At 54.3% G+C, this 12,224-nt stretch overlaps 1 protein-coding gene across 1 annotated transcript in view; it reads left to right on the top strand.

The window, feature by feature from the left end:
- Window positions 1–12,224, top strand: part of LOC140393728 (parathyroid hormone 2 receptor-like) — a 302,658-nt gene that overhangs the window by 260,744 nt on the left and 29,690 nt on the right. Inside the window, exon 11 of the mRNA XM_072480057.1 lies at window positions 11,165–11,303. Coding sequence (XP_072336158.1) covers window positions 11,165–11,303 — 139 coding nt within the window. The remainder of the gene's footprint in view (window positions 1–11,164; window positions 11,304–12,224) is intronic.

Raw genomic sequence — 12,224 nt, 5'->3', positions numbered from 1 at the left:
CAGGAGACCACGACTCAGGGGACAAACACACGGGGCAAATACACAGGGGACCAACATACAGGAGACCACGACCCAGGGGCGAAACACACAGGGGACAATGACGCAGGGGCAGACACACAGGGGACAGACACACAGGGGACAGACATACAGGGGACAACAAACACAGGGGACAGACAAACAGGGTACAGACACACAGGGGACAGACACACAGTGGACAGACACACAGGGGACAGACACACAGGGGACAAACACACAGGGGACAGACACACAGTGGACAGACACACAGGGGACAGACACACGGGGGACAGACACACGGGGGACAGACACACAGGGGACAAACACACGGGGGACAGACACACAGACGGCAGAGACACAGTGGACAGTCATCCAGGGGACAAACACACAGGGGACAAACACACAGGGGACAGTCACACAGGGGACAAACACACAGGGGACAGTCACACAGGGGACAAACACACAGGGGACAAACACACAGGGGACGGACACACAGGGAACAGACACACAGGAGACAGTCACGCCGGGGACAGACACACAGGGGACAAACACACAGGGGACGGACACACAGGGAACAGACACACAGGAGACAGTCACACCGGGGACAGACACACAGGGGACATATAGACAGGGGACAGACACACAGGAGACAGACACATAGGGGACAGACACACAGGGGTCAGACACACAGGAGACAGACACACAGGGACAAACACACAGGGGACAAACACATAGGGGACAGACATACAGGGGACAAACACATAGCGGACAGACACACAGCGGACAGACACACAGGGGACAGACACACAGGGGACAGACACACAGGAGACCACGACTCAGGGGACAAACACACGGGACAAATACACAGGGGACAAACATACAGGAGACCACGACCCAGGGGCGAAACACACAGGGGACAATGACGCAGGGGCAGACACACATGGGACAGACACACAGGGGACAGACACACAGGGGACAGACATACAGGGGACAACAAACACAGGGGACAGACACACAGGGGACAGACACACAGGGGACAGACACACAGTGGACAGACACACAGGGGACAGACACATAGGGGACAGACACACAGGGGACAAACACATAGCGGACAGACACACAGCGGACAGACACACAGGGGACAGACACACAGGGGACAGACACACAGGAGACCACGTCTCAGGGGACAAACACACGGGACAAATACACAGGGGACAAACATACAGGAGACCACGACCCAGGGGCGAAACACACAGGGGACAATGACGCAGGGGCAGACACACATGGGACAGACACACAGGGGACAGACACACAGGGGACAGACACACAGGGGACAGACATACAGGGGACAACAAACACAGGGGACAGACACACAGGGGACAGACACACAGGGGACAGACACACAGTGGACAGACACACAGGGGACAGACACACAGGGGACAAACACACAGGGGACAGACACACAGTGGACAGACACACAGTGGACAGACACACAGGGGACAGACACACGGGGGACAGACACACGGGGGACAGACACACAAGGGACAAACACACGGGGGATAGACACACAGGGGGCAGAGACACAGTGGGCAGTCACCCAGGGGACAAACACACAGGGGACAAACACACAGGGGACAGACACACAGGGGACATACACACAGGGGACAAACACACAGGGGACAGACACACAGGGGACAAACACACGGGGGACAGACACACAGGGGGCAGAGACACAGTGGACAGTCATCCAGGGGACAAACACACGGGGGACAGACACACAGGGGGCAGAGACACAGGGGACAAACACACAGGGGACAAACACATAGGGGACAGACACACAGGGGACAAACACACAGGGGACAAACACACAGGGGACAGACACACAGGGAACAAACACATAGGGGACAGACACACAGGGGACAAACACATAGTGGACAGACACACAGCGGACAAACACATAGGGGACAGACACACAGGGGACAAACACACAGGGGACAAGCACACAGGGGACAGACACACAGGGAACAGACACACAGGAGACCACGACTCAGGGGACAAACACACGGGGCAAATACACAGGGGACCAACATACAGGAGACCACGACCCAGGGGCGAAACACACAGGGGACAATGACGCAGGGGCAGACACACAGGGGACAGAAACACAGGGGACAGACATACAGGGTACAGACACACAGGGGACAGACACACAGTGGACAGACACACAGGGGACAGACACACAGGGGACAAACACACAGGGGACAGACACACAGTGGACAGACACACAGGGGACAGACACACGGGGGACAGACACACGGGGGACAGACACACAGGGGACAAACACACGGGGGACAGACACACAGACGGCAGAGACACAGTGGACAGTCATCCAGGGGACAAACACACAGGGGACAAACACACAGGGGACAGTCACACAGGGGACAAACACACAGGGGACAGTCACACAGGGGACAAACACACAGGGGACAAACACACAGGGGACGGACACACAGGGAACAGACACACAGGAGACAGTCACGCCGGGGACAGACACACAGGGGACAAACACACAGGGGACGGACACACAGGGAACAGACACACAGGAGACAGTCACACCGGGGACAGACACACAGGGGACATATAGACAGGGGACAGACACACAGGAGACAGACACATAGGGGACAGACACACAGGGGTCAGACACACAGGAGACAGACACACAGGGACAAACACACAGGGGACAAACACATAGGGGACAGACACACAGGGGACAAACACATAGCGGACAGACACACAGCGGACAGACACACAGGGGACAGACACACAGGGGACAGACACACAGGAGACCACGACTCAGGGGACAAACACACGGGACAAATACACAGGGGACAAACATACAGGAGACCACGACCCAGGGGCGAAACACACAGGGGACAATGACGCAGGGGCAGACACACATGGGACAGACACACAGGGGACAGACACACAGGGGACAGACATACAGGGGACAACAAACACAGGGGACAGACACACAGGGGACAGACACACAGGGGACAGACACACAGTGGACAGACACACAGGGGACAGACACATAGGGGACAGACACACAGGGGACAAACACATAGCGGACAGACACACAGCGGACAGACACACAGGGGACAGACACACAGGGGACAGACACACAGGAGACCACGTCTCAGGGGACAAACACACGGGACAAATACACAGGGGACAAACACGCAGGGGACAGACACACAGGGGACAGACACGCAGGAGACAGACACACAGGGGACAGACACACAGGGGACAGACACGCAGGGGACAGACACACAGGGACAGACACACAGGGAAAGACAAACAGGGAACAAACACACAGGAGACAGACACACAGGGGACAGACACACAGGGGACAGACACACCGGGGACAGACACACCGGGGACAGAAACACAGGGGACAGACACACAGGGGACAAACACACAGGGGCCAGACACACAGGGGACAGACACACAGGGGACAAACACACAGGGGGCAGACACACAGGGGACAAACACACAGGGAGAGACACACAGGGGACAGACACACAGGGGACAGACACACAGGGGACAGACACACAGGGGACAAACACACAGGGGGCAGATACACAGGGGACAGACACACAGGAGATAGACACACCGGGGACAGACACACAGGGGACATATACACAGGGGACAGACACACAGGAGACAGACACATAGGGGACAGACACACAGGGGTCAGACACACAGGAGACAGACACACACGGGACAGACGCACAGTGGACAGTCACCCAGAGGAGACACTCAGGGGACAAACACACAGGGGACAGATACACAGGCGACAGACACACAGGGACAGACACACACGGGACAGACACACAGGGACAGACACACAGGGACAGACACACAGGAGACAGACACACAGGGACAGGCACACAGGGACAGACACACAGTGGACAGACACACAGGGACAGACACACAGGGGACAGACACACAGGGGACAGACACGCAGGGGACAGACACACAGGGACAGACACACACGGGACAGACACACAGGGGACAGACACACAGGGACAGACACACAGGGGACAGACACACAGGGACAGTCACACAGGGGACAGACACACAGGGGACAGAGACACAGGGGACAGAAACACAGGGACAGACACTCAGGGGACAAACACACAGGGGACAGACACACAGGGGCAGACACACAGGGGACAAACACACAGGGGACAGACACACAGGGGACAAACACACAGGGGACAGACACACAGGGGACAGACACACAGGGGAGAGACACACAGGGACAGGCACACAGGGACAGACACACAGGGGACAGATACACAGGGGGCAAACACACAGGGGACAGACACACAGGGGACAGACACACAGGGGACAGACACACAGGGGACAAACACACAGGGGATGGACACACAGGGGACAGACACACAGGGACAGACACACAGGGGACAAACACATCGGGACAGACACACAGGGACAGACACACAGGGGACAGACACACAGGGACAGACACACAGGGGACAAACACATAGGGGACAGACACACAGGGAACAAACACACAGGGATGGACACACAGGGGACAGACACACAGGGGACAGACACACAGGGACAGACACACAGGGGACAAACACATAGGGGACAGACACACAGGGGACAAACACACAGGGGATGGACACACAGGGGACATACACACAGGAGACCATGACCCAGGGCACAGACACCCAGGGGACAGGCACATAGGGGACAAAGACACAGGGACGGACCCAGAGGGGACCACGACCCAGGAGACCCTGGACTTCGGGTCGGATGAGGACATTGACTTTCCGTCACTGTTGTCTTCTACATCATCCACCGTCTCAGAGTCTATCGCCTCAGTTGGGCAATTTAGTGAGGAGGCTTCTGGGACACTCACTGGTGCACACCACACAGTCGTTCTGGTACAGCAGGTGCAGGTAGGAGCAGTCGAGGGGTCAGACGGCAGCCCGGCCCCAGCAACCAGCTTCCGCCCAGACGGGTGCCGCACTCTGGAATATCCAGTCCCTCCCATAGTGCAGGTGCAGGCAGGGATGACGGCCGGCTTCCAGAACCTGCAGGGGCAGGTGGAGGAGTCCATCCACGTGCAGGAGCAGGGTGTGGTGTTGGTCATGCGTGCCACCCAGGCCAAAACCGCACGGGTGGCGTCCGCGGTGGAGGCAATGGGAGAGACGGAGTCGGACATTTGTCAGAGTATGCAAGGCCTGGGGCATTCTATGGAGGCGGGGGCCGTGACCCAGGACAGGGCTGCCCACTCACAGGCAGCCATGTGCCAGAGCCAGCTGCAGATTGCAGCGGCACTCCTCAGTATGGCCAAGTCACAGCAGGCCATGGCTGAGAGCATCGGCACCATTGCCCAGGTGCTGACTGGCATCGCACAGACCCAGAGGGAGGTGGCGCAGTCCCTGTGCTCCATGGCCGCTAACATACAGACCCTTGTCGATACCAGAGCAGGCATCCAGGACTGGCAGCGCCAGCTGTCGGGGGGGCTTCGGTGGATGGCTCCGCTCGCATCCTCGTCCCATGGATAAGCCCTTGGTCATTGGGCACCCCGAGGAAGGAGGAGGTGCTGGGACCAGTGCCGGTGATTCCTGCAGGGGAGGTGCCGGAACACCGCAGCACCTCGGACTCACCCCCACCCCCACCCCTCCAGTCCCTGGTGCATCTGGTGGGCAGCAGGCAGATCAGGGCAGCACCACATCACCCAGGACGTCCGAGAGACCAGCCGGGCCCATCCAGGCTGGGTCGCCCCAGGAGAGGTGGGACCCTCGTCGCAGGGCAGGAGTCTCAGAAGTCAGCCTACACTCCTGCTGTACCGTCTGGGGAACCACCTAGGCATAGCGTTAGGGCCCGTAAGGCCAGAAAGCTAAACACCAGTTAAGTTGGCACGGGTGCAGGGCACAGTTTAATTATAGGGCTAGGGCACAGACTGTATTTACTTCTGCACATTAAACCCCTGTTATCACCGTTGAAACCTGCCTCTGTGCTCTGTCTGATGGGTGTGGGGGTGGGGCGGTCAGTGATGGCCACTGGGGGTGAGGGGTGGTGGACGAGTGAGGCCCAGTGGGTGGACCGTGCAGCACCCCCCCTCCTCTGACTGTCCCCATCACTCCGCCCCCAACGATTTGACAGGGCAGTGAGGTGGACTGGCCAGCTCGCATGCAGGGATCACCCATGTGGAAGATGCTACTGTGGCCATGAGTCAGACATTGTCTAACGATGTGGAGCCAGGCACCTGAGGCACTTCTTCAGCACCCCGAAGCATCTCTCGACCACACTGCTGGTCACACAATGGGCATCATTGTAGCGGTGCTCCGCTTCGGTCTGTGGCCTCCGTCTAGGCGTCATCAGCTATGTCGCCCAGCAACCAGCCTCGCAGCCGGGGGGGGGGGGGGGGGGGGGGAGGGGGGGAGTGTCCCTCGAACATGCCGGGGATCACAGAATGTTCCAACACGAACGAGTCATGCACACTGCCCGGGTATTGTGCGTTGATGTGCAGGATCCGCATCTGATGGTCACAGGCCACCTGAATGTTCATGGTGTGGTACCCCTAAAGGTTGGCGAACAGCAGCCTGTTATCCGCCGGTGGCCGTAGGACGGCGTGCACCCCATTGATGACCCCCTGGACCCGGGGCATCCCGGCGACGCCAGCGAACCCCGCCACCCGGGGATCCTGGTGGGCCCGGTCCACAGGTAACTGGATGTAGTGGTCCGCAAGGACATACTGGGCGTCATTGATGGCACGCGTGTACCTGTGCGGCGATGCCTGTGAGATGCCGGACAAGTACCCATTCAGCGACTGGAACAACCCCGTCGCATAAATGTTCAGGGAGACAGTCACCTTGACGGCCATCGGTAGCGGGTGTCCTCCCCCACTCCCACGCGGTGCCAGGTGTGCTATCATGTGGCAGATGTGTCCGACAATCCCCCGGCTCATCCGCAGTCTCCTCCTGCAGGCCAGTCCAGGAGTTCCTCAAAAGACATATGGTGCTGGTACAAGCGGGACCTCATCCTTGGCACCACCACCATCTCCTCCTCCTCCTCCTCGACTTGTTCCTCCTCCTCCTAGACCTGTCAGGCGGGTGACCATCCAACCTGAACGGCTGCCGGCTGCCAGCTGCCCCTCTGCGGCCCGCTCCTCTGCTACAGCCACCGCCTCCTCTCTGCGCCACCTCTGCTGACGCTGCCACAGGGCTGCATACAGGGTCGCAGCCCCTGCCAAGGAGGCCAACATCGCTAGTTGGTGACCAAACACGATAATTTGCAAGAAATGAGGGGAAAACATGTCACCATGGTGCATACACCCATGCCCAACCAGCTGCCATGGGCTACATGGTCGACCCAGTTGGCACCGCATTCTCCAAACATGCATGCCCCACCCCCCTGCCCATCCCTGCTGCCAGGGCCACTATTTCATGGCACTGCCCTCACTGGGGGCTGCCGTCGGTGTGGCTCTGGGTGTCCCCCCCCCCCGGTGGGTGTCGACGGTTGAGTGGGTGGCCGGGGAGAGGGGTGGCAACCACCCATACAGACGTTAACCCTTGGTTCATCCAGCGCCCGGGGTGGGTGGCCAACAAAACGGCTGCCGTAATGGGGCTCGTGTGTGGGCACCGCCCTGTCATGTCGGGGGTTCCCCGGCTGCTCGACCTGTTCCTCCAACTTCCCCTCCCCTCACCCAACCCTGGTAGGGTTCCCCCCACCCACAGAAAGCACGGAAGGTGTCCATTACGGGAGTCGGCAGTCCTCCCACGCCAACTCCTATCTCCTCTTGCCGCCGCCTCAGCCGACATGCGGGTATCACAATTTTTTATGGATGGTTAGACCCACGCCATCGGCAAATCGGCCCGCTGAATCGCTGAGGCTCCAGAGAATCGGTCGTCGGGGCAGATAATGAGATGCATACGCCGCACGGCGGGCACCACGATTTCATCGGGTTGGGGGTCCGGAGGATCCAAAATCGGTGCGAAACAAGCGTCAAACACAATTTTGCCGTCGGAGCCGATTCTCCGGCCAATCGCGTTTCGCGATTTCGGTGTGATGTCTCAGAGGATCCAGCCCCATGGCCGGAATTCTCTGAAAAATCCAGAGTGATTCTCCATTTTAAAGGGGGCTTGCAGGGCGCCGGAGTAGTCCACGCAGCTCCGGCTGCCGATATGGGTCCCGGCACATCCGTCAGCGGGTCTGTGCATGTGTGCGGCAGCCCCGCGCAACATGGCGGACCCACACAGCAAGCCGGCCTCAACAATATGGGCCCCCCACAGATGGTGCGCACCCGCCGATTGGTGGCCCTCAATCGCGAGCCTGGCGCCTTGCAGGTCCCCCCGCCGGTGACGGATCCCCCTGCCCCCCACCAGGGCAGCCGCGAACTGGGTCTGCAGCCGCCACTCCAAGCTCCTGGAGGGTGGAACCATGAGTGAACCACGCCGGCCAGCTGCCGGCTGAGAATCGCCGCAGGGGCCTCTTTCGATGGCCCCCATCCAGCAACGCGTCGACCGCGCGCGCGATTGCCGGCGATTCTCAGGTCCTCAGAGAATCGCGGGAAGGCATCAGACCCAATCATGGGTATTACGCCCCATTTCGCAATTTCTGCGCCTATACTCGGAGAATCCCATCCCACCTATCTGGGATGATTACGAGATTAGAGTTTTTTTAGATTTCAGGACTTGTGCTTATTTCTCTTCCAACCTGTACCCAGCCAGGATGGGGAAAGAAACGGAAGAGGGGTAGACCAGGTTGACTTCTGTCATTAATCCCAGACCCAAAGAACAGGGGATGTCTCATGACTCAGATATGATGAAGAGCAATGCCCAAAGGGGATTGTAGTTTCCAAGGCAGGGCCTGTTTTTCATGTCCTTTGGAATGCCCAATAAGAGGTCGGGGACCTGTACTTCATTCCTTTTAACAATGTTACGTGAAGTTAAGAAAGTACACTAGCTGGAGTGTGGAATTTGAAAATGGCAGCACTTGCGTCAAGTCAGGATTGCACATTTACTGGCATCATTATCGGCCTTCTCGGCATTCCACTGGCAGCCATTAGGGATGACTATATGTCAGTCCCTTCCTATCAGAAGTGACAGCAGACATCTCTGACCCCAGCTTTGACCCCATTTTTTTTTACCATGTAGCGTATTGAAAACAGGCATTAAATGACCAATTTAGCCTCACTGATCTCAAAACTTTAAAAGAATAAAGACTTGCATTATAAACACAAAACCCAATCAAGCACAACGGTTTAATACACACTTACACAAACTCACTTAGGTCTCATTTAATTGCCTGCAATGAATAACTGACCAAACCCTTATTTTTGTGCTCAATGTTGAATTCCAACATTTCATTGAATTATCGACACTTACCTCTGAAATGGGGCATCCAGCCATTCAGTTGTATTAAATATTTTGTGTATGCATATCTGTCACATATTTATGTGTATTAGCTTGTCAAAATATATCTGGCTTGAATTGGCAGTGCTGAATATAAAAGCACAAACTTTCCAATGGTGGTGTTGCCTGTCCTGATGCAGCATCGTGTGCATGATCCGTGGTGGACTGATGGCTATTGATCATTGCAGGATCCCATCTTCTCCTGGACTGGTTGGAGGAGTGTCTGCAAATTTTCCTAGGTCCTAGCGGCTGGAGATTGCAAATGTAGGGTCTCCATTCAAGAAAAGAGGGAGACGGAAAGAGGAAATTATAGGCCAGTTCGTAGCTGAACAGGCACCGGAATGTGGCGACTAGGGGCTTTTCACAGTAACTTCATTGGAGTCTTAATGTAAGCCTACCTGTGACAATAAAGATTATTATTAAACAGGTCTCATTGGATAAGCACTGGAATACATTATTGAGGGAGTAGTAGCAGGACATTTAGAAAATCATAATACACTCAATGGTTTTATGAAAGAGAAGTCGTGTTTGACAAATTTATTAGAGTTCTTTGAGGATGTAGCAAGCAGGATGTTGGTGTTGAGATGGTAATACATGAGCATTGATAGAGGAAAGGCTAACCAACAGGAAACAGTGGATAAATGGGTAATTTTCAGGTTAGCAAATTCTAACTGCTGATGTGCCAGAGGGATCGGTGCTGGGGAATCAGCTATTTACAATCTATATGAATAGTTTGGATGAAAGGACTGGCAGTACTGTTGCCAAATTTTCTGATAATAGAAAGATGGGCAGGAAAGCAAGGTAAGAGAAGGATACAAAGGGTAAAATATAACGTTGGCGATGGGGGTCTCACCTCATACGCTGCAGGAAAGAATGTCCCGAAGCGTGGTACATTGGCGAGACCATGCAGATGCAGCGACAACGAATGAACGGACATCGTGCGACAATCACCAGGCAGGAATGTTCCCTTCCAGTCGGGGAACACTTCAGCAGTCAAGGGCATTCAGCCTCTGATCTCCGGGTAAGCGTTCTCCAAGGCGACCTTCAGGACGTGCGACAACGCAGAATCGCCGAGCAGAAGCTTATAGCCAAGTTCCGCACACATGAGTGCGGCCTCAACCGGGACCTGGGATTCATGTCGCATTACATTCATCCCCCACCATCTGGCCTGCGAAATCCTACCAACTGTCCTGGCTTGACACAATTCACACCTCTTTAACCTGGGGTTACCCCATCTCTGGATCTGTAAAGATTTAATCACCTGCTAATGCTCGCATTCCAAGCATTGTCTGGCATCTTTGAATTTGTCTATATATGTGTTTCTGGAACATACCTCTTCATTCACCTGAGGAAGGAGCAGCGCTCCGAAAGCTAGTGACATCGAAACAAACCTGTTGGACTTTAACCTGGTGTTGTAAAACTTCTTACTGTGCTCACCCCAGTCCAACGCCGCCATCTCCACATCATTGATAATTATGGGGATGGTAGTGGATGTAATAAGACAAGAACAGAAGATTTGTTGAGGGAGAAGGAGTCAACATCTGTGATGTATGCTTCACTTAATTCCATGTAATCAGCTGTTAATTAACCATGTACAGCAAGGGCCATTGTTCTGGGGGTAATGTGAAGAAGGGTGATGATTATAATTCCACAATTATTTAGAGCAGTTATAACATTGCTTTTCTCTTTTTAAGAAAATTGGCAAAATCTACCTTGGTTCTTGTGCTTGTGTTTGGAGTGCATTACATCGTGTTTGTCACTGTGCCACATACCTTCACTGGATTAGCATGGGAAATCCGGATGCACTTGGAACTTTTCTTCAACTCATTTCAGGTGAGTTGATTTATGTCTGTTATGTAACAGGCTAAAATAATGGATGATTAGGTACTAAACCCCGGTTTGTGCTGAGTTAGGTTATCAATGAGTATTAAAGCACAACAGTTCAGTTCAGTTCGTGAAGGAGATAAACAGCTCAAATTGACATGGTAGCTTCAATGAAGAAAAATATCCCAAGTGTTCTACTGCGATTTAAGTAAAAATTGAATGCTGAGACTCGTTCATATATAATAGTGTAATAAATAAAACTAGACAAAAGGCTGGGTTATAACCGTTCCAAATCAACCATATCATTTTAAAATATTCAATGCGGCCAAACAACTGGAGCTGAAGAAAATCCATTTATGCACCTTCAATTTGTGATTGTAAATATGGATGTATAATTAACTATCAGCAATATTAACTTCATTATAATAAAAAGCTTCTCAATGCTTTCAGATGATAAATAAACATTTAAATTGAATCCAAATCTGTGCTCAATTTATCGCAAAGCACTTAAGGATTGGGTACAGGAAGTCTGAGGGACACTATTTTGCTTGTGGAGCAGTTAAACATTGCTTTAGCAGTGTGAAAATGCATTTGGACAATGCTGTTACTGGCTCACATTTCCAACATCGGTGCCAAATATCAGTTTGTCAGTTTTCCAGGAGAGTCCCGGCATCTTCAAGAATTGTGGCCCAGTGGTTGTGCTGCTGACCTTGAAGAAAATTGTCCACAAAGCGATAGCGATTGATGTGGTGTGGACCTCCCCTTTTCCCATGTTAATTTGAATCTGGCAGCATTTCTGCAGGATCTGCAGGTTTCCAGCAACAGTGATATCTTCACTCGGGGTGAATGGTTAATCACAGGAAGAGTTTTCACAGTCATCAAACCAGGAAGCAAAACTGATTATCCTTCACTTTTAGTCAAATGCTACAG

Source organism: Scyliorhinus torazame, chromosome 2, assembly GCF_047496885.1.
Source record: "Scyliorhinus torazame isolate Kashiwa2021f chromosome 2, sScyTor2.1, whole genome shotgun sequence".
Lineage (NCBI taxonomy): Eukaryota > Metazoa > Chordata > Chondrichthyes > Carcharhiniformes > Scyliorhinidae > Scyliorhinus > Scyliorhinus torazame.
This window is presented reverse-complemented; position numbering and strand designations above follow the sequence as displayed.